This window comes from Indicator indicator, chromosome 30 (assembly GCF_027791375.1).
Source record: "Indicator indicator isolate 239-I01 chromosome 30, UM_Iind_1.1, whole genome shotgun sequence".
Classification (NCBI taxonomy): Eukaryota; Metazoa; Chordata; class Aves; order Piciformes; family Indicatoridae; genus Indicator; species Indicator indicator.
The window spans coordinates 5371261-5398979 of NC_072039.1; the positions used below are offsets into that span (position 1 = coordinate 5371261).

General features: G+C 43.2%; 1 protein-coding gene across 1 annotated transcript; it reads left to right on the forward strand.

Moving 5' to 3' along the window:
* Positions 1-99: 99 nt before the first annotated feature.
* On the forward strand, positions 100-27719 carry RPA1 (replication protein A1). The gene is given in 18 exon segments (XM_054394215.1): positions 100-132; positions 449-496; positions 752-830; positions 1373-1481; positions 2298-2392; positions 7777-7848; positions 8938-8949; positions 9494-9626; positions 10820-10922; positions 12077-12145; positions 12285-12477; positions 13544-13683; positions 15573-15721; positions 17043-17175; positions 18797-18973; positions 22105-22212; positions 27119-27205; positions 27531-27719. Coding segments are annotated over 18 exon segments (1848 nt in total). The 3' UTR covers positions 27639-27719.

The following is a 27719-nucleotide window of genomic DNA, read 5'->3' on the forward strand; positions in this document are numbered from 1 at the left end:
GCCGGCAGCAACGTCAGGGCGCGCCGGAAGAGGCAGGCAGGGCTCTGGGCGGCGGGAGGATTTGGCGGCAGTGGCGGAGTGCGCGGGAGTAACGGCATCATGAGCGTGCGGCTGAGCGAAGGGGCCATCGCGGTGAGCGGCCTGCGCCGCGGAAGGGGGCCTGGTCTGGGCTCGGTCCTGTGGTGGGGGGATGAGGACTGCAGCGGACCTGGGCCTGGAGACATGCGGGCCGGGCACTACGTCTGGCCCAGTCCTGAGAGGAGAGAGAGCAGGCCCGGGGCTGGGCCGGGTCCGGGCCGGGTCCCGGGAGGCAGGGAGCGCGCTGGCTATGTCCAGCGGTAACTTGTCTTTGGCCGTTCCATGGCGGTTCCTCCCTCGCTGTCGGTCTTGAAGCGTTCCTGAGTGAGGTGGTGGCACCTTATTGAGCGTCACTTTTTCTTTCCTCCAGGCCATAATGCAGGGGGAGAACGTTAGCAAGCCCGTGCTGCAAGTTATCGTGAGTACCCTCTTGTCCTAGTCTGTTAGTGACTGCCTGCATTTCCGTGCAGGCTTCAGTCTGCAGCCAAGTTTCCTCTGCAGAGGAGCTGAGCAAAGCTGGTGTCCTCTTAACTTCATTTTTACATGACTTGGACTATGCTGGTAATATCAGCGTTTAAAAGAAAAAAGCTGGCTCGATCAGCTATTTGCTAACGCTGTCACTTTATGTTTCTGAAGGGTTTCTGAACAGAACTAATCTGCTATTTCCCCGTAGAATACACGGGCTATTGCTACAGGAAATGGGCCACCACGTTACCGAGTGTTGATGAGTGATGGGGTTAACACGTTGTCGTGTAAGTATGAGAAGTTGCAGTGAAATTTTAAGTGTGGAGGTACTAATGGTGCTAAAGTTTCCCCTTCAGTGTCTAGGTGCAAAGTGATGAATATTGAAGGAGGAATGTGGCATACAGGGAGACTGAGCTAAAATCTGAAGTGTGCAACTGCATTTTAACAATTAGACAGTCATTCTCCTCTGGAAATTTCTTTGTGAGACTTAAGTAATTGGCTCGTTACAGGCTATAATGAAAACATAGAAACCCATACATGGTTTTTTTTTTATCAGTGATTTTCAGGTAGTTTAAGCTCTCTGACTTCTTTGTGATATGATCATTCTAGCTGTCACTGCACTCTGATGTTTAGAGGTTAAATACAATATAGTTTATGCTCAGTTTTGGTGACTTGTTAGCACTTAAGATTGTTTTCTGTGTGTTAACTGAGCAAGTTGTAGATCTAATGCAAGGCTAGACTGGTTGGAAAAGTTGTGGGTCAGCCACAGCTGCCTTTTTTAAGGCTGGGATATGTTAATTGTTTCAAGGTTTCACTTCTGTTTCTGTAGCATTCATGTTGGCAACTCAACTGAACTCTCTGGTGGAAGAGGAGCGCTTGTCAGCTCAGTGTATTTGCCAGGTTAACAGATTCATTGTCAACAGCCTGAAAGATGGCAGGTATGTATGGCTCTTTAAGTATCATTCTACAGAAAGACAACTGCACTGATGGGTGCTCAGTCCTTTGTGACTAAGAATAGGCCAAATACTTTTGATTAGGATTATCTAGAAATATTCAGTCTTTAGAGTGTAGGAGGGAAAGTACGCAGCACAAACAGTAGGAGAAAGAAAAATAGTTACAGAATGTGACTGCAGTGGGTGCAGATATGGCTAGCAGAGTGATTTAGTGACTGAAGGCTTCCAGTTGGAATGCACCAATTTGTCCAAAGCTTTATTAAAATTAACTTTAAATGATCTGATGTGGAAAAGAAACAGTGGAGTTTCCTTATTACTTATTAGGTATTGTGGAATCTGATCTTTACATGAAAATCTGAGGGAAGAGAGGCAAGATACTGAAAAACAAGAAAGGATCTGAGTGATTACAGAAAAGCTACATATGTATCTAGGAGAATATAAACTAAGGTTCCTGTTCTTTCTATTCATTGTGTCTGTGGAGGGAATATAACTTTCTTTGAGGCAGGGAAAATACTCTCCTAAAATCTGCATGGTTTTGTTACTTTTAAATGACTATGTTGGTTTGACATTTTTGTGTGCCCATTCAGTGTGGCATCAGCTGTCCTTAATGAAATGTGATACTGTTTCAAGCCTCTCGTGGGAGATTTAAGATGACAGTGGAGAGCTTTTGCCTTCTGGATCCTTTGTTCAAAGACTCAGCCCCTGATGGTTGGGTCTGTTACCTACCTCAAAGGATATTCAGAGCTGATAGACGTGCAGAGGGAGTGAAAGTCTTGATTGCTGTCTATCCTGTGTTTGTAGGAGAGTGGTCATCCTGATGGATTTAGAGGTTCTGAAAACTGCTGCTCAGGTTGGTGGAAATATTGGCAATCCAGTGCCATATAACGAAGGTGAGTGTCTTCTGTAAACTGGAACCTTTCTCAACAGACTCTGTTAGGACAGCCTTTCAGCTGTGTTTGACTTCAAAAGAAGCAGTCAAACGTGTTCAGCTTTCTTATGCCTGGAACAGCAATGTCCAGATCTTGAATATCCTTTCTGGTTATCTAGCAAAATGAGGTGTGTTCATGTTTTAACAAGCACTACACCATGGCTGAAGCTTCAGTCCCCACAGGATACTGGCAAGTATTCATTCCTCATGATAACATTGTCAGGTCTTTATTACGTTAGTGGTCTCTACCTGGAGTTCCAGTAAGCATGCAGAAGCTTTTTCTATGGCTTCTGCTAATGAGTAATCAAATAGATGATAATTTCTCCTGTCTGGAAAGAAAACAGCAGGAGGAAGATGTAATAATGATCTATGAAGGTATAAGATGGCATGGAGGGGATGAATAAAGAATGATGAGTCTCTTTCTCTCTCTCTTTTCTCCACTCATTTGATGCTCTTTAGATCTCATTCTGGAGTAGTGGTTTTAAAACACAGACTGTGCTGCACCCCCAAACAGTGCATAGTTAAATGAGGTAGGTGCCAGAAATTGGCACGGGTTCAAAAAGCAATTAGACGTGAAAGAAAAATCCATTAAAGGCTGTTAAACATAACAATACATCCTCTGCATGAATGTTAGGTTCAGGAAGCACTAAAACTTAAATTGCTCAAAGTACATAGAGGAGAGACTGATATGAAAATGCAGCCAGCATGCAGACTTCCCTAAGCACCTGTTCCTGCCCTTGTCATCTCAGCAGTGAGGATGTGCTGAGTGGACCTTAGTCTGACCTCCTGTGAATCTTCTGGTTTTATTGTGCTGCCTAAAGAGCTGTGTTCTTCATTTTTGTGTGCTAAACTTAAGAGTTCTCAGGCAAACATTTTTGGAATTAATACATATTTTCATTTATTTTTCTCTCCCCACCCCCTCCCCCCCAAGATATGTTCAAAGGTATGTTCTGCTCTCTGGTCTTTAAAAAAGAGAAAGGATAATAAGCACTTGAAGAAAATATTTGAACAACGCTGTCATTGACATGTATATAGATAATGGCTGAAATTTAATAGCAAATAGCTCTTCTGGAAGAATTATTTATTGCATTTTTTTCCTAGTAGCAGAGAAGATTCTGGGGAGACCTTATAGCTGCCTTCCAATACCTGAAGGGATCCTCCAGGAAGGCTGGAGAGGGACTTTTCATGAGGGTGTTTTGTGACAGGACAAGAGGAAATGGTTTTAAGCTGAGAGCAGATTTAGGCTGGATCTTAGGAGGAAAGTCTTTAATGCCAGAGTGGTGGGACTTTGGAATAAGCTGCCCAGGGAGGCTGTGGATGCCTCTTCCCTTGGGGTGTTTAAGGCCAGATCAGATGAGGCCTTGAGCAGCTGAGTCTGGTTGAGAGGCATCCCTGCCTATGGTGGGAAGGTTGGAGTGGATGATCCCTAAAGTCTCTTCCAATCTAAGCCATTCTGTCATTCTATGATTTTTATTACTAAAGGAGCATGCCATAGTGGCAGCAGTTTTCAGCAGGAGATTTTGGGCAGTCACTGATGGTAGGTACAGTGCCCTTTCTGGTTAAAAAGCTGCCTTGCTAATCGAAGCAGAAATTAAACTTCATTGCCAAGGCAAAGACATCTTTCTTCATTAACTTTTCTTCTTCCTAGGGAATTGGAGGGGCGTTTGTTAAATGAGCCTAAAGAATCTTTTGTTCCTTTGGTAGTTACTTAGCTAATTGCTGTTTAAAAAATGTGTTGACATCTCAGATTTTATGGTTTAATCCCACAGTTGCTGTAGAGACCAAGATTTTCAGAATAGCTATCAAGCAGACTGTTTTGTGCCTTTCTCTCATTTCCCTTGCATGATACAAGAGCTTGTGAACTATAGTGGTTTTCATTTATCATACTGTTGCTTAGAAACGACTAGGAATGTGATATTTTACAGAACTGAGCTGAAAATACACCTTTAAGACTATAAATATTGGCAAAATTACCATGACTTTGATTGAAGTTCTCCATTTGGCCTTACAAAAGTACTTGACAATGAACTTTTCAAATCGAAATGCTTTTGGGGATGTTACAGGTCTGTGATCATAAGTGTGGTTTTGCACTAGGTAGTTAAGAAGTGCTAAATTGGGGGTGATTTGTGTTTCATTTTAACACTGATGTTATTCTGCAGCCTTCCTACCCTTTTATGTGATGCTAAGTAAGGTTTCCCTTGCAGAAGATGGTAATAGTTTAGATCAAGTATGCTTAACCCATCCTTCCTGCTCTGCAGGGCCACCTGCTAAGTCATGAAGGCCTTAATAAAATAGCAGAGGTGTATTTCAAGTTGCAGGTTCTTTAAGTTCCTGTATATATTGAGAGATTGTACTTTTGAGGAACACTCAGCTAATGCAGAGTGAGTATGGAAGAGCACTTTGTGGTATTCGTGGCAAAAAGTTCAGGTATTCAAAAAAGAATGTTTAGTCTTCCTTTTGGTCTTACTTGAAATACAGATCTGAAATTGCTAGATCTAGGATTAAGGAATATTCTTTTCTAGGCTGCAATAGCACAGTAGGACCCAGGGAGTGAGAAGCTGGCTTTTGGCCACTTTACACTTGAGCAGTAGGTGGTTAATCTGCCTAACAAGGAAGCTGGAGACACAATCTTCTTAATACATATCATAAAAACTTTTTAGGCAGCATAATAGTATTGAAAATTAAGATGGAGCAGTTTAGTTCATGTTGAAAACTGGATGGTAATGTTATTACTGTCATTAATCTCATTCAAATTACTCTGATGCTGGACTTTTTTCTTACTATGACAATTACTTGCTGCTTATGTTTAACTTCTGTCATTAATCTTTCAATGTGGAAATGTTTGTGTAACTACACATTGACTTGAACTCTTTCTTGCCCTTCCCACCAGTATAATTTGATATGCATGCTTTCAAAGTGCATTTCCTTCCGTCCTCTTACCCTCTGCTCATGCTACTGCTCAGTTCTGGGACAGATCTGATCTGATCAGACAGATCAGATTGACAGATCTGTAGTACCTCACAGACTCACAAGCTGTTAGGGGTTGGAAGGGACCTCTGGAGAACATCTATTCCAACCTTCCTGCTAAAGCAGGTTCACCTAGAGCAGGTTGAAAGGAACACATCCAGCTGAATTTTGAAACTCTCCAGAGAAGGAGACTCTACCACCTCTCTGGGCAGCCTGCTCCGGTGCTTCAGCACCCTCAAAGTAAAGAATTTTTTCCTTGAGTTCAAGTGAAACATTATCAGAAGCAGAGAATTACTGTTACATGGCTGCTACATTGGAGTGGGTCTGTTGGTGAGCTTTGACCAAAGGTCTTACGTTTGACTAATTCAATATATTCAGCAGAAACATGATCAAGTATTTCAAGATTATGATAGGGTTTTTTGTTTGTTTATTGTTGTTTTTTTTTTTAATCTGCTAATAAAAGCCAACAGTGAAAACCAGGCAGAGGAGTTGATTTTCTGAGCACCTTAAGTGATCTGTAGGCCACCAGCCACCAAAAATCAGAGCTTAGGAGTTGCTAGACTCTATAAGTGAGAAAATTGGAGAGATATTTCTGCATTTGAACATGTGCACAGATGTGTTACTATGTTCTTAATCTGTTAAGAAACACCAGGCTATGGGTAGGCAGCCATTAAAACATGCATTTCTGTTTCATAAAATACAAAGGTTCTAACGTAAGTGGTGGTCTTTTGGGTTTTGGTGTTGGTTTTTAATTAAAGTCCTAGGGGAAAAAACAACAACAACAACAAAAAAAACCCCAAGCCAAATCAAACATTGGAACAAAATATCAGGGATGTCCCTCGCTATTTCAAGTGTACATTCCTGATCATAGGATGTTAGGGGTTGGAAGAGACCTTTGAAGCTCAAGTTCAAGCCCCCTGCCAGAGCAGGATCATAGAATGCAGCACAGGTCACACAGGAACACATCCAGATGAGTCTTGAAAGTCTCCAGAGAAGGAGACTCCACAACCTCCCTGCGCAGCCTGTTCCAGTGCTCTGTGACCCTCACAGTGTTCTTGAATAACCTTTCCCTGGGCAGATGTATTTTCCTCTTAATGTGCTTTCTGGGTGTTTTTAACTTTTCCTCTTCCACCAAATGAGTTTTGGGGTGTTGAGTACTCCTGAATACCTGAGGCAGCTGAGTGAGGGTAAAATCTCCTCCATCTAGTGGCTTCTGCAGTAAATGCACATCGCTGTTTGACGTCACTCTGTTGCCAGGGAGACTGCTGTCACCGGTTCACCGATGTGACTCTACTGCGGCAAGTTAGGGGAGCAGATTGGGTTTTGTGCAAGGACCTTGTTTTGGATTAAAAATAACCAGAGGGTTACCTTTGTAGACTGTACAACATCAGGCAACACTCCTCAGGGTCTCCTTGTGTTGCTTCTGCTCTTTCACTTTACTTCTGTGCCATCATTTTTTGCCTTTCTGTTCTAGGAATCCCTCTGCTTCTGTGCCTCATTATTATGGGCTTGGTCTGACCTTTTCCACTTTCTCTCACCATCTTCCTCTTCACATCCCAAATTGGGTGGGGGGAGGCTTTGCCTGCCCAGGCCTAGGACTAGCTGCAAACTGATGGCTTGAGAATTAGGTGTGTCCAGAAAGATGAAAAGGTTGGATATTTTCTCATCTGGAGAAAATATATGATAGGACAGTTCTTCTGTAAAGGAACTGAAATGTTTGAATGGTAGATAAGCCTTCAAAGGGAGTATTTCTGTTCAAGGAAAAGCCCTGGAATCTTAAAAAAACCAACAAACAAAAAAAAACCCAGGCACAATATGTCCTATGGCATCACTTTGCTCCCTAAGCAATATACTGCTGTGTCCTAAGAGGGACCCTGGTGAATGCTGAAATGATGACTCCATCACCCCCACATTAAATGTCTTCATATTTTGGCAATAAAATACAGCAGGTGTTTGCTCTGCTTTGTGTTAACTTCAGGTCTGACTTTACCCACTGGGTTTTTGGCCCTTTCTGAATTTCAAGAGGGAATTCTCCTAGAGTTTTTATCTTGACTGTTGGTTAGGTAGTAGCAGAAACTACCTGTCAGAGCAAGAGAAGCCTATAAAAACTGTGAAGTTGTCAAGATTACTTAAGTGCTGTCCTTTTAAATAACTGTCAGCCCTGAATTCTTTCAAAGGAAAAAGCAGCTGCTTGAGGAAAGATCTGAGTGAAATTCCTCCATGGTACTGCTGTGCCTTATAACACCTGAATTTTGGCATGTGTGTTCCCTGTGTTGTAGATTAATTTTCTCATGCAAGTCTTAATTCCTTAAAAAAGGCTTAAGGGTAGTTTTAATTACTATGCTCTCTACTGTACTATGTGGTCTCTCTCCATTTGATTACCAGGACAAGGGCAGCAGCGTTCTTCAGCTCCAGCAGCAAATCCAGCACCCAGCAAACCACAGCAACAAAATGGCAGTTTGTCAGTAGCAGGTAAGAGGAATCCTGGGCAGAAATTCTGGTTTCCACTTAGGCAGTGCAAAACTACAGCTTAAATTCAAACAAACAAACCAACCAACCAACCAAACCAAACCCAAAGGTCATTTCTAAATGGTCTTGCACAAGAAACACTCCGTTAAAGACTAACCCATAGCTTGACAAAAGTGAATTCTCTCCAGAGGCTGCTGTACACTTGGGTTTAGTAATACATTTTTTAAAGGGGAGAAAATTGTGTCCCACATCCCTCTTCTTCCTCAGGGGAAAGAAAAAGAAAGGAAACAATTTTGGCAAAGCTGAGTGAACTGATCATCTAATCTGCTGTAATTTTATATTCTTGAAAGGGTGCTTTGTGGACACCCAAGTAGCCTGCAGCTTGGAGCTGGCAAACAGGTGTGTTATTGATGCTGAGATATTGAGGGCAAATGTTTAGCTGGTACAGGGCTGAAATTATTTGATAGTTTATCTATAAATACAGGCTTTTTGATCCAGACTTTAGTGAGATACCAAAAAAAGCAGTCAATTTAAATGTCAGCCTGTAGATTTGTTATAGGCAAAAAAAAAAAAAAGAGTTGTCAGTCCTAGTTCTTGGTGCTGCTTTAACCTGTCTGTGTTCTTTATCCCTGTATTTAAGAAGCCTTAAAATAGTTAAATTTTGGCACTTGCTTACTGCAGCAGAAAACAAGAGCTCTTCCTTTCTGTACCAAAAGCTGATCATAAGAGTTCCATGCTTACATGTTGACAAGATTCAGCTTAGAATTAGCAGTATTTGATTGTGGGGGACCAGGACATGGACCTGATGGAGTGGGTTCAGAGGTGGAGCATGAGAATGATCAGAGGTTGGAGCACCTCTGCTACGAAGACAGGCTGAGGGAGCTGGGATTGTTCAGCCTGGAGAAGAGAAGGCTCCAGGGAGACCTAGTAGCAACCTTCCAGTATCTGAAGGGACCTACAAGAAGGATAGAGAGACTGTTTACGAGGGCCTGTAGTGCTAGGATGAGGGACAGTGGTTTCAAAGTAGAGAAGAGTAGATTTAGATTGAATGTTAGGAACAAGTTCTGCACTATGAAGGTGCTGGGACAGGTTGCCCAGGGAGATGGCTTATCTCCCATCCTTGGAGATACAATGAGGCTCAACAGGGCTCTGGGCAACCTGATGTAGTTGAGGATGCCCCTGCTTACTGCAGAGGGAGTTGGACTAGATGACCTTTAGAGGTCTATTCCAACCCAAACCCTTCCATGATTCCTTAGTTGTTGCTCCAGGTGATGTAGGTCTGCAGCTTGATGTGCCGTATTTCAGAGCTGACTAGTTACTGACTCTGGACACATCTCCACTTAGCATAAGTGCTCTAAAGGTCTGAGAGTGTCTCTTCTACAGCAGCTAGCAGCTTAGAAAAGTACATGTCACCAAGAGCAGAAGTGATTCAACAAACTTTTAGCCACGCTGAGGTGCCCACCTAGCACCATGAATTAATTTAAGTGCCAACCCAGTGTGAAATGTGACTGTCTTTTGTGCAGCTCCCCCGTGGCTCGATGGGAACTGTTCTACTGGATCACCATGAGATGGTTTTCACCTGACTTTTGTCTGCAAGGCTGTCATTCTTTATGCTTTGTTGTGGTTTTGAAAGGTCCTGCTGCTCCGAAGTACCACGGACCCTCAAACCAGTTTGGTAAACCCAGTGCTCCCAGCTCAGTGAAGACACCAGGGGGATCTCAGGCCAAAGTAGTGCCCATTGCCAGCTTGAACCCGTACCAATCTAAGTGAGTTTTCAAGGTTTGCCAGTGTCACAGGCATGAATATAGCTTCTTTTTGCTTTCAAAGAATTCTTTGAGTGCTTTTTAACTTTTATTGGGTAACTTCAAACAAACAAAACCACCAATGACAACCAAAACCAGCCAGAGAAAGAAACAAAAGAAAAAGTCTCCATAGAAACAGCTGAAGGAGTTCTGGGTTGTTTCTCACTTGAGGTTTTATTTTGGGGTTTGTGGCTTTTTCGTTTCATCACCACTGCAAGAAAGATGGGAAGGGGACTTTTTACAAGGGCTTGTAGTGATGGGATGAGAGGAAATGGATTGAAGCTTGAAGAAGGGAGATTTAGATTGGATATTGGGAAGAAATACTTTACAGTGAGGGTGGTGAGACACTGGAACAGGTTGCCCAGGGAGGTTATGGATGCCCCCTCCCTGGAGGTGTTCAAGGCCAGATTGGATGAAGTCTTGAGCAACCTGATTTAGTGGAAGGTGTCTGCCCATGGCATGGTGGTTGGAACTAGATGACCTTTAAGGTCCCTTCCAACCTTAACCATTCTGTGAATCTAAGATTCACTTTTGCACTGTCTTGGTGAAATTACCCTGCTGAGCTTGGTAAGTTTTTATTGTTTTTGTTGAAAATCAATTTTGTTTTCCAATTTTTTTTTTGACTTCTCTTTTTCCTAAAGCAACCTTCCTTTTGGTACCTGACAAAACAGCTCAGTAAGCTGTTCACTCTGGCTACTGCTCTCTTGAAGAGCATGAGGATGTAATTATTTTGTGAATGACATTTTGAAGCTATGCAAACTGATTTGATTACCCAAGTTAAATGTGGGTCCCGTAATTGAGCTCTTGAGTTCTAGCGTGGCTTTTCAGACCAAGCAAACTGCTGTATGAGAAAGGTACTCTAGAAGAGTAAAAGATTTTAAGTCTGTCTGCTTCTATGCAGAAGGATTGTTTGCTGCTATTATCATATGAGGTGCTTTATGGCTGCTTTTGTTGCTTTCTTGGCAACTTTTTGCCTTTAATGGTCTGGACTGTTAAAATAGAAAGCAGCAGAAAAGCAGGCAGAGTTGCTGAGGTACAGTGGGAAGAGTCTGGCTTTTAAACAGTGACATTCCAGTTCCAAAGGTTTGTCAATTCAAGCTCTTCTTCTTCAAAAAAACAAACCCCACACAGAACAGTGATCCCTTGCACCATTTCAGGTGGACCATTTGTGCTCGCGTTACCCAAAAAGGCCAAATCCGCACATGGAGCAACTCCCGGGGTGAAGGGAAACTCTTCTCCATAGAGCTGGTTGATGAAAGTGTAAGTATCATATGCTGAGAAAAAGATAATGTATGCCACATGCTGATGAAGCCTTCATAAAGACAGAATAGAGGAAATAAAGTGTGTTATAGGAAATCGTTTTTTTTATTACGACTGAAGCTTGTTATTCCTGTGTTCATTAAGCTGAGCAGCACCAACCCAGTTTTGAGCCAGAATGAAGTCTTAAATGCATGACATTACTGCTTCTGCTTTTTTTTTTTTTCATCAAAGTCTATAGTGTGTGACTGGATTTTTGCAGCTTCAAAATATAGTTGTTTATGGAAACTGACAACCTAATACTGAGGTCTGTGGTGGTTTTCTGTAGATTGAGAGTGAGGTCTCATCCTCGCTTAAACACACGTTACAAAATGAGGAGTGAGAGGAGCCTGCAAGTTAGAAGCTTTCATTTTCATGAGGAAATCATAGTACAAATTATTGTAATAGTAGGAAATTTCATCTGTGGTTTGTTTGGGGAATGGAATCTGGTTAATCTAACTAAGCTTGCAGTTTGTCAGACCTCTTATCAAATTACTGCCTTCTGTTGTGGAAAAAAAACAAACAAGATTCTGCTAGATGATGTTGGGTATAAAATGTGAGGTTAATAATGTAACACGTTGTCATCAGCCATTTGTTTTCTCTGCATACTGTGTATTCAGATGTTCTCTTAAAAAAACCAATATTTACATCTAGTGAGCTTCTCATTGTTATTAATCCTTACTTAAAGACCTGACATCATGGATGAGGGGGAGCTATCACAATCTACTGTGTGCTAACTTGAGGAGCTAGGAACCTATTTGATTTTTATTTCTTTTTGTTGTTGTTGCTGCATGCAATGGCAATTAGTGCCAGTTTTACAAATACTTTTTCAGAGTTGTCTTTGTGATCTGTGTAATTTTTCAGCATTTCGTTCTGAAGCTCTAGCTGTAGCAACAGGACCTCTAGTATGAGATTTGATGGTCAGGTGTAGAATGTGTCATTTTTAGCTGTAACTACAAATGCAAGGAGGATGTTGTTTGTTTCTCACATGCCTGGAGCTAGCCTGGCAGGCCACGCTGTCTCTACAACTGATGCCACTTAACATTGCAAAGATTTCTTTTTTTTTTTTTTTTCCATGCCAAATTTCAGCTCTGACCAGCTCTCCTATTTTCCTGCAGGGTGAGATTAGAGCTACTGCATTCAATGATCAAGCAGACAAGTTCTTTCCACTCATAGAACTGAACAAGGTATGGTAGCATTGTGCTTTCATAAACTGACATGAGCTAGGAGAGAGGAACTTCAGCTTGTGAGGATTTTTAAAGGTGAACACAATCTATTTTCTCTTACTTCTGATAATATCCTCTCTTTCATTGCTTTCTCCTCTAGGTGTATTATTTTACCAAAGGCTTTTTGAAGACTGCTAACAAGCAATATACAGCTGTTAAGAATGACTATGAGATTACATTCACTAATGACACTTCAGTTGTGCCCTGTGATGATGCCCAGCATCTTCCATCTGTTCAATTTGAATTCGTATCCATCTCTGCCTTGGAGGAAACACCCAAAGACTCAATTGTTGGTCAGTCTGAGTAGCCAAATGGCAAGCTCTAAAGCTTTGAAGTTTTACTTTTGTGTCCTAAATACTGGGTGGGTAGTGAGCACACAATGAATGCTTTGATTGTTGTGAGTTCTTGAAGTTATTCAGTGATGGTTGCCATAAAAAATACCTCGGGCAGCTTTTCTGTTAAGATGTCTTTACCCCATTCTGCTAATAATATAGAAAAATTTTTGCTCTTCAAACTAAACCAGTAAATGATACTTGTTTATTGTACTACAATCATTGTTTTCCACAGAAAAGGGCTAAGAGAAAAAGGGCCTTGCTCAGCACGTGTGCGTGTCATACCTTTCATGGTCTTGCTTTCTTTCACTATCTAATTATCACTGTAGTGATTTTGGCACAATTCACTGCATCCAAGTCCAAGTTGCATGACTGTTTTGGCTTGCTTTGTGAAGTATTGGAGGTTTGTTTTTCTGTAATTTGTTGGGCAGAGTACTCCGGAAAAATCAGAGGCTTGGGTGGGGGCGAGGGTTCTCAGGTTTCACAGGCACAAGATGCCTGTGATTCAGAGACATTCAGCTAGGAATTTTAAAGGTAGATCTGTAATATTAGAAATGGCATGTTTTTAGGGGGTGCAAAGGGGATTGTGCTAGCTCTGACTACCCAAAGGTCCAGGCTTGTTAAAAGTTGCAACCTAGGGTCGTGAGGATAGAGTTTCAAAGTTTAGAATTGCTTTGAAACCCTTTGCCTGGGAGACTGTGCTTCAACAGCAAGAGTAATGTGTTACAGGATCAGTGCTGAAGTTCTTTGACAGAATGTGATGGGAAAAGATAGTACAATGCCTTGATCTTGCTAATGTGGTGAGGCTTGCATTCATGAATATCTTAATGAATTCGTCAACAAAATTAAAGCACTGAAGGGTTCAATAGTGGAACATTCCTACCATAATAACATTTCATTTCCATATCAGATCTGATGTGAATAGGGAGCTCGGATACAAGGTGGGTTTGAATTCTTCTCTTGTGATCTTGTATTCCCCATTTGTGACCCTCAAGTAGCTCTAACTAAATTGTAACTGGTTTTTCAGATGTAATTGGAATTTGTAAGAGCTATGAAGATGTCACTAAAATCACAGTGAAAGCTAACAATAGAGAGGTATCGAAGAGGAACATTCATCTGATGGATGCATCAGGGAAACTGGTGACAGCTACGCTATGGGGAAATGAGGTATGTGCTTTCTTACCTGTTCTTGAGCAAAGGTTCCTTTGTGTAGGGTGAGGGAAATGAGTGTGCTGTTGTCATCTGAGATGGGCAGAGCACTGAGACAGGTCTTGGGTGTTCAGGGATCAGGGGCAGAGAGAAGGTGAAAGGCTGTCTGATTTCATTCAGGTGTGATGTTCTTAACCTTTCTCTGACAAACTGCTGACATGATCTGACTAATGTGTTCTGAACAACTGCAGACATTCTGTCTCAAGCCCAAAGTCTGAAGATAACAGGTTCCTGGTTTAGGAAAGGATATGAGTTGCAGTTTGATTTTGGAAAAGCCCAGTGGCTACAACTGTCTCGTTTGAGATTAATTTTATTTGTAGGGTGGGATACATGTTACCCTGCATAAATTGCTGCTTAACTAGGGGGTTGACAGGCTGTATCTCAGGCTGGGAGTTTAAAGCATCAGAGCCTTGGAATTTAAAGTTTCAGTAGTTGCAGTAAACTGCTTTTTCCTTTTAACAGGCTACTTTGTTTTCTGCTGGCGTTGTAGATACTTGAGGATTTATGTTGCAGCCTATAAAATGGGAGTGATCCTACCAGCTTGGCAGTATTGCTTTATGGCTAAATGATCAGGTGCACTGATAGTGTAAGTGGTTAAACACCATTAACCATTTACTGAGAGAAACCAACTAAGCTGAAGTTCAATACCAAAGGTTTGAGTTTGAACCAAGTTGTTACAGGAGAGGTAGTGTTACAGGTAATCACCTCCTGGCATAATGCTTCCAATAGAGATCAGGGTCTATATTTTCACAGAACCATCAAATCACAGAACTGTTTTGGCTGGAAGAGACCTCTAAGATCAAGTCCAATCATCAACCTAAGACCACCACAGCCATTAAACCATGTCCCGAGGTGCTATGTCCACACTTTTCATGAACACCTCTAGGGATGGTGACTCCACCTCCCTGGACAGCCTGTTGCAATGCTTGACCATTCTTTGCTAAAAGAAGTTTTTCCTAATATCCAACCTAAACCTCCCCTAGCACAATTGCAGACCATTTTACAGGGTTAAATCTGTTTGCTGACTTGCAGAATAAAAAGAATAAGAAGCATTGAGGGGAAGTGAGGTAAGGCTTGGAGCTCCCAACAGTTAAGGTTAGCATCTGCATCTCCTTAACAACAGTGATTGCCCTAACTGCTGCTCTGTGGTGCTCTTGCATCTCATGGATAGGGTGAATGCTGCTGCTAATGCCAGCTCAGCTCATTTGTACTCTTTAAGCACATGATCCTCCACTTGCTCACTAAGTGGTGTGGGGTCCAGAAAATCTATACCTTTCAAAATGTCTCTCATGCCAAGAGGTTCTTTGTTAGTATCAGACATTACTCAAGATAAACTGATGGCAACTGAGCAGCATTAAAGCAGCTTTATGAGATTAAAATGGGAAGTTGAGAGAAAATGTTTGGTCAGCACACCTCCACTTCTGCTTTTTAAGTAGTGGAATAGACAGGATTGGCTCAGTCAAGCTAAGTGAGTTGTTTGCTCTCCTGAAGAGTCTAATCTGACCAAATTTCTTGTGTTTGGAGAAACCTCCATTCCTATAACCCATCTCCCTTTCTAAAATCCTTGTGTAAGACTCACAGTGGAGGGGACCAATCTTTTTTCTTCCAGAACAGTGACATGACTTAGGGATTCCCTAGTTCCCTAGGACATGACTGTCAGGATTACAGCTACAGCTGTTAGTTGCCTCTCCTTAAACCCCTAGGAGGGTTTAAAACCTTATCTTCTGAACACAGTAAGATAGTTTTGATTCAGATTTGATCTGATCATGATCTATCAATTCTGACCACAAGTTCAGTACCTTTACTGCAGCATGCTACTAATGTTTTCCCTTTTTTCACACATGCAGGCTGAGCGGTTTGATGGTTCCAGACAACCTGTGGTAGCCATCAAAGGAGCCAGAGTATCTGATTTTGGTGGTAGAAGCCTGTCTGTCCTGTCCTCCAGTACAGTTATCATCAACCCTGATAGTCCAGAGGCTTTTAAGCTCCGAGGATGGTATGAGTGTGTTTATGTTGATTTGTTCCAGCCTGCTGCAGAGCATTTTATTCTGTTTCACTGACTGAGCAGTCTGTATAGTGCTGAAGAAAAAACGTAGCAGAGGATGTGGGTTCCAGGGATATAGAAACTTCTCTTCCTTGAAAGGAGTGGAGCCTGAAAGGCTGTCCTTCTTAAGTTGTTCAATTCAAAAACTTCTAATTCCATGACAGACCTTGAAAAATTGTAATGGGAGTAGTGCATGCTGACCCAAAGCCTTGGAAGGCAGCATGAAATCAGACTTGACCAGCTCTACTTTCTGAGACATGATCTGAGGGAACATATTTTTATTTATTTATTTAACTGTTTTTTTTTCCATTGTGTGGAATCTGATACACACTCTGTTAGTTATGGACTGGAGCAACTCTGTTGGCTTCTTTCAGTGTCTACTCCTTATCAGATATTTTTCAGTAGCAGAATAACAGGTTTGTTGCTGTCAGGAAAACAAAGTGATTTCTTAGTGACCCTTTGCTTCTGCTGCAGGTGGTAGTTAAATTGTCTGCTGTAACCAGCAATATGGTGAGAGGTGTAGAGGTATGACTAGGGTTAAGTGCTGACAGCATCAAATTAGTGAATCCTGGAGCTTCAGGTTCTAGTTAATCACCCAAACATGGATAAAATACAATGGCATACTCCATTTGTCACTGTGCTGTGCTGCTCCCATACTTCAGAAGGTCATTGAAGATAAAATTGATTGTGGGTCTTAGCTATTACTGTCACACTTTAATTAAATTCAGGGGTTTTTTTTTGAGTCTGGTTGGTGTTTCTCAAATCAGAATCCACCACAACAGGATGGCAGTGCAACCTTTTGCTGAAAAGCTCTGCTTTCTTACTTTACCAGAAGCAGCATAATCTTTTCAATGCTATTTTCTTTTTCTTTCGAAGCTGCTGTGAAGATAATGGCACCGTGTAATCTAATTTTAATTATGGAAGTATCTTGATGCCCTTAAATCTTGTTATCTGCCTGCTTTTAAGGAGCATGCAGTGCGTGGTTTGACCACTAGCTGGCAAACAAATTGCAGTTATATAGAACAAAGCTGTCCTCCTTTTGTGGCTTTATGAAATACTGGGCTAATTAAGTCCGAGTAACTTATCCTGAAATGCTGTTTCTGTTTGAAATATACACAAATTACTGTAATTGTTTCCTTTGCAACCATTGATTTAAAAAAAAAAAAAAAAAGTAAATAAATACATAAAATAAAATCCCTCACGTACATGAAACTAAAATGTAAGGCTGAATGGTCTGCTCTCCAAAAATAGAAGTGTATCTTTATGGTTCCAGGTTTGACTCTGAGGGACAGCTTCTGGAGTGTGCCTCCATCTCTGATGCGAGGGGTGGGCTATCAGCTGGAGCAAATACCAACTGGAAAACTTTGTATGATGCCAAAGCTGAGAACTTGGGATATGGAGATAAGGTAAAACATGGCCAGGGGAGTACTAAGCCTTGTGTATGGGGGAGAAAATAAAAAAGGTAAATGGTGTGCAGGCATTCTGCTTATTGAAGTGGTGCAGTTTGTTGAGCAGTCCATGCTTGCTCAGAATTTATGCTGCTAAATCATGTTGGGGTTTTGTAGTGTGTTTGGGGTTTTTTGTTTGTTTGTTTTAATAAATTCAAGGTAGTTGCTGATGTTGCAACGTGTTCCTATGTTGGCAAGAGAATTTTAAGCCTGCTTATAAATGGGGGAAGGGAAGAGTTCACCCCAAAGATGTTCATATAAATAGCACAAAGTGCTCTAGGAGAAAGAGGCACATTAGGAGGAAGTGGTTTTCAAGGGTGCACACTTGGTCAATAGAAAAGCTAGGAATAAAAACCAGATCTCTGACATTCCAGTCCAGCAACCAATCTAGGCTTATACTGCTTTTTGTCTTATTTTTAACTTGTTTCTGGTTTTTTGTTTGGGTTTTTGGGGTTTTTTTGTTTGTTTTTTTTTTTTTCCCCCCAAAGAAGTGCTAAGCCATGTGGGATATGCAAGATCTATCCAAGGGGGGGGGAAAAATAAAAACACAGAACCCAAATTTTCCCTGTAATTCAGCTATTTGCTGTGATTTTTTTTTTTTTTTTTTTTTTTTTTTTTTTTTTGCACAACCTCTGTATCTGTTGAAAGACCTGACCACAGTCTTAAACCATTAGGTTGATTCTTTTAGTGTGGTGAGTGGGTATTTTGTTCTTTAGGCTATGGTTTAATCAAATGCTTATCTGTAATACTACACAGTAGGCTTTCTGGGGTTTGTATTGGCTGCCAAAAGAAGCATTGGAAAATGTAGAATCTTAATCCTGTGGAAAAAGTTGAAGATTTGGACCAGACACAATAGAGAAGCAAATATGCTTTATCTAAAAGGAAAAAAAAAAACAAACCCTAGCAACTGGAGTTTCCCTGCAATGGAAACACAAAATAATCTTGCTGTAGGGGCTTTATTTAACAGACTAAGCCATGTGGGACTTGAGCATCTCCCCTATGAAGAGAGACTGAGAGCCCTGGGGCTATTTAGTCTTGAGAAGAGAAGACTGAGAGGGGTCTGATCAATGTCTATCAATATCTGAGGGGTGGGTGTCAAGTGGAGGGGACCAGGTTCTTTTTGGTGGTACACAGTGATAAGCCAAGGAACAATGGCTTCAGACTTGAACACAGAAGATTTCACCTCAACAGGAGGAGAAACTTCTTTACAGTGATGGTGACAGAGCATCGGAACAGGCTGCCCAGAGGGGTTGTGGAGTCTCCTTCTCTGGAGACTTTCCAAACCCACCTGGATGCATTCCTGTGTGGACTACCCTAAGTGATCCTGCTCTGGCAGGGGGGGTTGACCTGGTGATCTCTTGAGGTCCCTTCCAACCTCTGATCTACTGTGAGACTGTGAATGCAAGCCTGAAAAAATTATTGCAACAGAGTAGTTGATTTTGCAATTTCCCAATAATCCATAGCTGTTAAACTTTCTAATCCTCAGTATCCAGGCAGGGGCACCTCGCTTTGTAGCTGAATTCAGAACTGGAAAAGGTTTGAGTGTTTGGAGGTTAATGTTGCACACTCACTCTCCCAGGCAGATTATTTTAGCTGTGTGGGCACCATCGTACATCTGCGCAAAGAGAACTGCATGTACCAGGCCTGTCCCTCTCAGGATTGCAACAAGAAAGTGATAGACCAACAGAATGGCCTCTACCGCTGCGAGAAGTGCGACCGCGAGTTCCCCAACTTCAAGTACCGCCTGATGCTCCTGGTGAGTCAAGGGGGAGGGGGGAGGTGTTGTCTGAGACACCCCAGAGGTATTTTAGGAGAAGCCTTACTGCCATGGTCTGGTTGATTAGTCAGGGTTGGGCGATCGGTTGGAGTTGATGGCCACCAGGATGAGCAGAGGGCTGGAGCACCTCTCCTATGAGGACAGACTGAAAGAGTTGGGGCTGTTCAGTCTGGAGAAGAGGAGGCTCTGAGGTGACCTTCTTATGGCCTTCCAGTATCTGAAGGGGGCTACAAGAAAGCTGGGGAGGGACTTTTTAGGCTATCAGGTAGTGATAGGACTAGGGAGAATGGAATAAAACTGGGAGTGGGGAGATTCAGACTGGGTGGGAGGAAGAAGTTCTTCACCATGAGAGTGGTGAGAGCCTGGAATGGGTTGCCCAGGGAGGTGGTTGAGGTCCCATCCCTGGAGGTGTTTAAGGCCAGGCTGGATGAGGCTCTGGCCAGCCTGGTCTAGTGTGAGGTGTCCCTGCCCATGGCAGGGGGGTTGGAACTGGATGATCCTTGTGGTCCCTTCCAACCCTGACTGATTCTATGATCTTGGAGGTCTCTTCCAACCTGGTTGATTCTGTGATTCTGAGAGTTGTGTTTCATAGAGTCAGAGAATGGTCTGTGTTGGAATGGGGCTCCAAAGGTCATCTAGCCCAACCCCCTCTGCAGTCATCAGGGCCATGCTCAACTAGATCACAGAATCACAGAAATATTTGGGTTGGAAGAGACCTTCAGGATCACCAAGTCCAACCCAGAACCCTACTCCACAGGGTTCACCCCTAAACCATATCCCCAAGCACCACATCCAAACCACCTTTAAACACATCCAGGATTGGTGACTCAATCACCTCCCTGGGCAGCACATTCCAATGCCTGACCACTCTTGCTGGGAAAAAAGTTTTCCTAATGTCCAGTCTAAACCTACTCAGTCGCAGCTTGAGGCCATTCCCTCTTATTCTATCACTAATTACCTGTGAGAAGAGACCAACGTCCGTTCAGGCTATCCAGAGCCCTGTCTAGCCTCACTTTGAGTATCTCAGGTATTGGAACAGGCTACCCAAGGAGGTGGTTGAGTCACCACCCCTGGATGTGTTTAAAGGTGGTTTGGATGTGGTGCTTGGGGATATGGTTTAGGGGGTGAGCCTTGTAGAGTAGGTTATCAGTTGGAGTTGGTGATCTTGAGGGTCCTTTCCAACCTGAATGTTTCTGTGATTCTGTGATCTCCAGGGATGGGGCCCAAACCACTTCCCTGGGCTACCTGTGCCAGTGTTCCACTACCCTCATGGTGCAGAACTTGTTCCTAACATCCAATCTAAACCTATTCTTCTCTAGTTTGAAGCCACTGCCCCTTATCCTATCACTTCAGGCCTTTCTAAACAGTCTCTCTCCATCCTTCCAGTACCTCCTTCAGGCACTGGAAGACTGCTCTTAGGTATCCCTGGAGCCTTCTCTTCTCCAGGCTGTTCTCATTGTTCTCCTTCTATAGCCCAAACAAATCTCAGGAGTGGTTGTGGTGTTAGCTCTGTTTGTCTGTCTGCAGGTACTTGTGAGTGAGAGGATATTTACATGGCTCATGTGGCTGTACCTGAGTGAGGGATGTTTCATTGAGCTGATTAGCAGTTTGTTTTCCTAGTGCTCCAATTAAAAGCTTTTCTCTTTGCCAAAAAGTTGATGCTAGCTGGGTTGATTCTGGTTTCCAAGTGTACTATGCAGTGCAGAGTACAGATGGCCTACGCCTCTTCAGTAGTGAAGATAAACTGAAGTAAAATGGCATTTCTGAAGAGCAGTAATTGCACTTTTACAGCTGCTACCTATATTTAGTACATTTTTTTTTTGGTAGGTATTGTTCTGTCTCATGCTTTAATGGAGCCTGCTTCAGAAAGTTATCTGGGATTATTGTGATGCTCACTTACACCATAAGCACTGAACCTTCTCCTGGTTTACATTATAAGTTAGAGTTGTGTCTGCTTCTTACAAGTGCTGTGCCAGGTGGACATGCAGGGAGAGGAGACCTGTCCCAGCAGTTTCACAAAAACACTAACTGTCTCTGAATAATTTCTTAACAGACCACTTCTAGGAATGCAGGGACTACTTCACACAGCAGAGTCATTCTTATAGAATACAAAGGGGATGCTGAGGGTACAATCAAGACCTTCAGCACAGCATGTCTTCCATTTTCCCTATTCCTGGTTGTCAAAGCAGCTGGGAAATGCATGTGAGGCTTGTACATCATCTCTTCACTGCTCTCTTGTCCTTGAATGCTTTGTTAAGGTCTCCCTTAATGTTAGGGAAAAACTATTACCATGTACCAGCACATAAAGGGTGATTACCAAGAGGATGGAGATTCCCTTTTTACAGGGAGTCACATGGAAAAGACAAGAGTTGATGAGTACAAGTTACCCCTGGAGAGATTCCCGGTGGATTCCGGAAGAGAATGTTTCACCATGAGAACAGTCAGACATTGGAATCATCTCCCAGGGGAAGTGGTGGATTCCCCTATGTTGGACAGTTTTAAGGCTCAGCTTGACAGGTGCTGGGCCAGCTCGTTTCCACTAGGCTGTTACCTAGAAAGGTTGGAGCAGATGATCCTCAGGGCCCCTTCCAACCTGGCATTCTGTGATTTTGTTTATGCTCAAGTACTTCGATATGTACAAAGCAAGCCTTACTGGTGTCCCCTTGATGGTTGTTTAGAGCTACCTGTTCTTGCTCACAGGTCATGAGTGACAGCAGAACACAGCTGAATCTCCATCCATGTGTACCACTGTGATCTTGTTGGCCTTCTGTGGCACAGTGTACTGTCACTGTTAACTTCCACTAAGTTACTGTGACGTTCCATGGAGCTTCAAAAAAGCCCAAAGATACTAAATCAGTGCCTCCCACCTTTGGTGGTGGAAAGCACCTGCAGTACGCAGGGCTCTGGTAGTTACTGGAAGCTTAAAACTCTCTCCAGCAGATCAGAGTCTCACAGTATATCAGAGGTTGGAAGGGACCTCAAGAGATCATCAGGTACAACCCCCCCTGCCAGAGTGGATGTTTTTCTTTTGTACTGTCTTCCTTGAGGAATGGGCACCTGGATGAAAGAACCTTTTGGGGTGTTTTCATTTGAATTTTTTTATTTTTCAGGTGACTATTGCAGACTGTCTAGACTATCAGTGGGTGACTTGTTTCCAAGACTCAGCAGAATTCATTCTTGGGCAGAATGCAGCTTTCCTGGGAGAACTGAAGGAAAAGGTCAGTCAATTAGCTTATTCTATTTTTAGCCAATGCCTAGCAGTTGAACTACGTTCCACACATCTTGTTGGGCTGCCCTCAAATTTCTTTCTTTTTTGATCCTCCTGGTAAGGAAATGTTCTTGTTGTCGGGCTACCCTCAAATTTCTTTCTTTTTTGATCCTCCTGGTAAGGAAATGTTCTTGTAGTGCTGACTTTTGAAGGCAGCTTGGAGAAGGATGTAAGGTATGTGTGGAACACCAGTGCAGATCCATCAGAGAGCGTGGCCTCACCTCGGAGCACACATGCAGCACTCCCAAGTCAGCAGAGATGGCAGAGGCAGAGGATTATGTTCATGTAGTTGCTGTGGAAATTAACATCATCATTAAATACAAAAATGCCCTGTGAGAGAAAGGGATATTCTTCATTTGGCAAGAATTTGATCTTGCCCAGTCTCTGGGTGACAGGCCAGCTGAGTAGCCTGGCATCCCAAGCTTGCTCTCCAGATGTTGGACTTCAGTTTCTTTTCAAAGTTCACCAATCATTGCTTCTCCCTAGTCTGAAGTTCTTGGCAGGGACTTGTTTACTCTCCTCAGGGTTGTTTTCCACGGGCCATCTGCCTGGAGAACAGAGATTTGCATGGTTTCCCCCATAGTTTGCTCCCACAGTCAGTCTGTCTACCTCTGAGCTCTTTTGGCTGTTAAAAGCTGTCCCTGTCACCTGGGCCTTGAGAGACAGCTGCTTACTTGACTGGTGCTACAGCCTTTAGAGGGCTGACAGCTTTAGTGCTGACTCTAGCAGAAAGAGCAACCTGTTTTAGCCTTCTGCCTAGATGGGAAGAATCTGCACAAAGCCCCTCTTGTAGCCATGAATGCTAACAGCATTACCCCTTATGTGTTCCAAAAATTTGTTTACAGAAGTACTAAGTTCCAGAACACTTTGTATGTATCTTTGGAAGTAGGCAGGCAGCTTTTTGAACTTGTGTGTTAGCTCACTTCTGGAGGCTTGCCTTTTTTTTTTCTGCCCCCTCCCCCACTAAATATCCTCAGAAGCTTTGTGGGTCATTTGCAAACCATGGCTTGTAAAATGGGTCATTGGCAGAGATGCCGAAGTGATCTTTCTTTTACAGATTAGCACAATTTTAAAGGTTTTAAGTCATTAAACACTGACAGACAGTATTTGCTTCTCTGTCTCTATCTTGCTGTTGGAGCGAGTCCAGGAGAGGGCCACAAAGATGATCCAAGGGCTGGAGCACCTCTGCTGTGAGGATAGGCTGAGGGAGCTGGGGGTGTTCAGCCTGGAGAAGAGAAGACTCTGGGAGCATCTTAGAGCTGCTTTCCAATACCTGAAGGCATCCTACAGGAAGGCTGCAGAGGAACTTTTCATGAGTGTCTAGTGATAGGATGAGGGGGAATGGTTTAAAGCTGAAGGGAGGGAAGGGTTAGATTGATCTTAAGAAGTTCTTCAGTGTGAGGGTGCTCATGGAAGGAACAGGTTGCTCAGGAAGGTTGTGGCTGCCTCCTCCCTGGGGGTGTTCAAGGCCAGGTTGAATGAGGCCTTAAGCAGCTGAGTCTAGCTGGGAGGTGTCCCAGCCCATGTCAGGGAGGATGGAGTAGATGACCTCTAAGGTGCCTTCCAGCCTAAGCCATTCTAAGATTCCATATATGCTTCTCTGCTGCTTTTTCCTTTAGTCCAACAAAAATAGTCTTTTCCTGATTGTTTTCAGTTGTTGACTGTATAATCTGTGTGGTTTGGGTTTGGGGGTTGTTTTTTTCCAAATGATGATACAGAAAGCATCATTTCTTGAGTTGTGTGTGAGCATTGCTGTGCTCCCAGGCTAAGGCTGGTTGGTCCTAGGGCTCCATCGATAGACCAGTTGGTGACTGAGCTATTGCTTGGCTGTGGGAGGGAAGTGAAGTGGAAAGGGCTGTGGAGCCTGTAGTCATGGTTGTCCTGAGGCACTGCTGTAGACCTCATCTGCTTCTGCAAAGCAGGGCTAGGTCTCCTGTAATCTACATACAAGAATGGTGTTTGGAAGTTCTCTGCAGTCTCACAGAGTCCCAGCATGGTGGGGATTGGAAGGGACCTCTGGAGCAATGTCACCCAGAGCAGGTTGCCCAGGATTGGGTCCAGGTAGATTTGGAATCTCTCTAGGGAAGGAGACTCCAAAAGCTCTCTGGGCTGCCTGCTCCAGTGCTTAGTCACCCTCACAGGAAAGAAGTTTCTCCTCAAGTTCAGATGGCACCTTCTGAGTTCCAGCTTGTGCCCTTTACCTCTTGTCTTGTCTGTGGGCACCACTGAGAAGAGTCTGGCCCCATCCTCTTGCCCCTTGCCCTTTAGATATTGATCAGCATTGGTGAGATCCCCTCTCCGTCTTTTCTTCTCCAGGCTGAAAAGCCTCAGGTCTCTCAGCCTTTCCTTGTTAGAGTTGTTCCAGTCCTTTAATCTTTGTAGACTGTTCAGTAGTTCCTTGTCTGCTTTGAGCTGGGGAGCCCAGAACTGGACAGAGCACTCCAGGTGTGGCCTCACTAGGGCAGAGTAAAGGAGAAGGATAATGGAAGGATAATTTCCTTGAACCTGCTGGCCATGCTCTTTGTAATGTTCCCACCCAAATGCACCCCCCCAAAGGCTTTGGCTGTGTAAGAGAAGTGGTGCAAAGCTTGTGGTTCTGGGATGCTCAGTTTCTGTGTTCTGAAGGCTGGACACCTCTGCTCTGTAGGAAGAGGTGTTGCTAGAGCATCCTAATTAGATGTGCCTGCATTTTTGCATTTCCATTTTCAGACTTCTTAACTTGTCAATATTTTCTTACTTCAGTCATGCTTAATCTCAGCTAGAGTTCAAACAATTTCTTAGTCACTTTTAGTGCTTGAAGAGAACTGGGTGAGGAAGGGAGAGACAGCAGACCCTATGTAACAGTACAAACATGTAATGTCTTTTGAAGAGCTGCCTAATGGAAATGGCTGAGGGTAGAAAATGGAACATAATATGGAATGAGCCCTTGAGCAGGGAATGCTTTGTGTTCCAGGAGAAATTGTTTTTGATTTGACACTTTTATGAGCCTTTAAAGAAAAAAAAAAAAGAAAGAAAGAAAGGGCGTGGGGGGGTTGCTGCATTTTCTGTAAGCTTTTCTTAGTTGTTTTTTCTCTGAAGAGCTGCTGCAGTAGCCTGTGAAGTTGGTGGGAGTTCTTCCACTGCTCACAGTATGTATTGAGTCCACGTCCAGGCAGTGACCATGCTAAGCATAGATATGCATGCAAGGTTTTTCATCTGCTTCTCCACTCTGCTTGTTACTGAAGGAGGCTAATGTAGGGTAGCAGTGACTGGTATGCTAACAGCATTTTCCACTCACTGATGGTTAGCATAGTTTGTGGCAGAGCTGGAAACAGAAGCCAAATGCTTTATTAAGCAAGTTTCTTATCTTCTAATCCAGTATGATGGCCAAGAGAAGAGGTTTTTAATATGCAGGAAGGATATGCCTAAATTTTTTCAGTCTGTGAAACCAGCAACTCCTGTTCACCTTCATTTGTTGTGCTTTTCTAAACCTTTAGGAGAATCACTGTGTAGTGTAAAATAGTGCTGTGCACATTTAAAAACAGCAGATGTAACACTTGGAGTATGTGTGAAACCGAGGTGGGTTCAATTCCAGATCAGATGCTCTGTCTGCTGCTGGAGTGACTGATCAAGTCAAGTGCATCTGGTAGATAAATGCATTAATAATTCCTTGTCTGTAGCATTGTGAGGCTGCAGGATTCTTGTGGAATGTCAGCAAAAGGGGTTTGTGGGGTTTTTTTGGGTGCTTTTTTTTTTTTTTTTTTTTTTTTTTTTTTACAGCTAATTTTTACAAAAATAAACTTCTTTACCATGGTCTCCACAACTTGTCTGCTGCTTTTCTACTGTTGTGACAAATTGCCTGTTATAAATGGTGATGATGTTTAGTGTTCATATGGTAATTAGAATCACCTCCTGTTATAAATATGACAGTCTTCTGATGGGTAGAAAAGCATGTTCAGAACATGCATCTACTCTTGATAGAACATCCTGGAGTGGGTCCAGAGGAAGGCCATGAAGATGATCAGAGGGCTGGAGCATCTCCTATATGGGGACAGGCTGAGAGAGTTGGGTCTGGGGAGACCTTAGAGTGGCTTTTCGGTACCTTGAGGAGGCTACAGGAAAGCAGGGGAGGGACTTTTTACAAGGGCTTGTAGTGATAGGATGAGAGGGAATGGATTGAAGCTTGAGGAGGGGAGATTTAGGGTGGAGATCAGGAAGAAATTCTTTACAGGGAGGTTGGTGAGACACTGGAACAGGTTGCCCAGGGAGGTTGTGGATGCCTCCTCCCTGGAGGTGTTCAAGGCCAGGCTGGATGAGGCCTTCAGCAGCCTGGGCTGGTGGGAGGTGTCCCTGCCAATGGAAGGGTGGTTGGAACTGGATGATCTTTTAAGATCCCTTCAACCTAAACCATTCTATAAATCTGTGCTCTTAGGTCTGTGTCAGGATGTGAAGGGTATGTACAGCCTTGGTGGGTAAGCAGAGGAGCAGAATGGTCCAACAGGTCAATTAACAGGGAAATAGTTAAGCTCTGTCAGTGTTTGCTCACAGCAGCACATCAGAATTAGCCACTTGAGCAGCAAGAGACATCTCCTGTAGATTTATAATACTCTTTCTCTACACTTGGTTGCAGGTTTGGTGCAACTCTGTGTCCTTTTCCTTAGGTAGCTAAAAAGCTTTCACCTTGAACTGAACTTTTTGTTTTCTTAAACTTCTAAGCTAGGAGTTTGGCATCTACAATTTGATGGAAGATTCAGCTCTTCCTACGTGATCCAGTTAGTTCCACTGTTTTGCCAAGGTCAGCAAAAGATGAGCTGTTGATGGTGCTACTGGAAGCCTGGGCTGCCTGCAGCTGATATCTGTCTTTGTCCTTCCTGCAGAACGAGCAAGCGTTTGAAGAAGTGTTCCAAAATGCAAACTTTAACACCTATGAGTTCAGGATCAGAGTAAAACTGGAGACTTACAATGTAAGTATTCCCCAAAAGGCAAATAACGTGGCTTGTGACTTTTGTAGTTTGACTTGCCTCCATAAGAGGCTTCCTCCTCTGTCGGGAGAAGTTTCCCAAGATACTTGCTCACAACAGGTCTCCTTCCTCTTGAGCACTGAAGGAGGGATTCAGAGTCATTAACACTGCTCTCAAGCCTGGCATGTTTTAAATGGCAACACCACAGCTGCTCTGGGAGTCAAGTTTGCACCGCCAGCCCACCCTGATGCCAAGAGCAAGGGGTTACTGGGGCAGAAGTGCCTGGAGTGCTCAGCCTTCTTTTACATGCTGTATTTCTTTCTCATAGGATGAATCTCGTATTAAGGCTACAGCAATGGACATCAAACCTGTGAACTACAGAGAATACTGCAAGAGGCTGATTGCAAGCATCAGGAGAAATGCTTTGCCGAAGTGAGGAGGCTGCAGCTGACTGAGTGGAGGTAGAACTTCTAGGGAAAACTCCATAGGTGACGTTACAGTGACTTTGACCCCACCT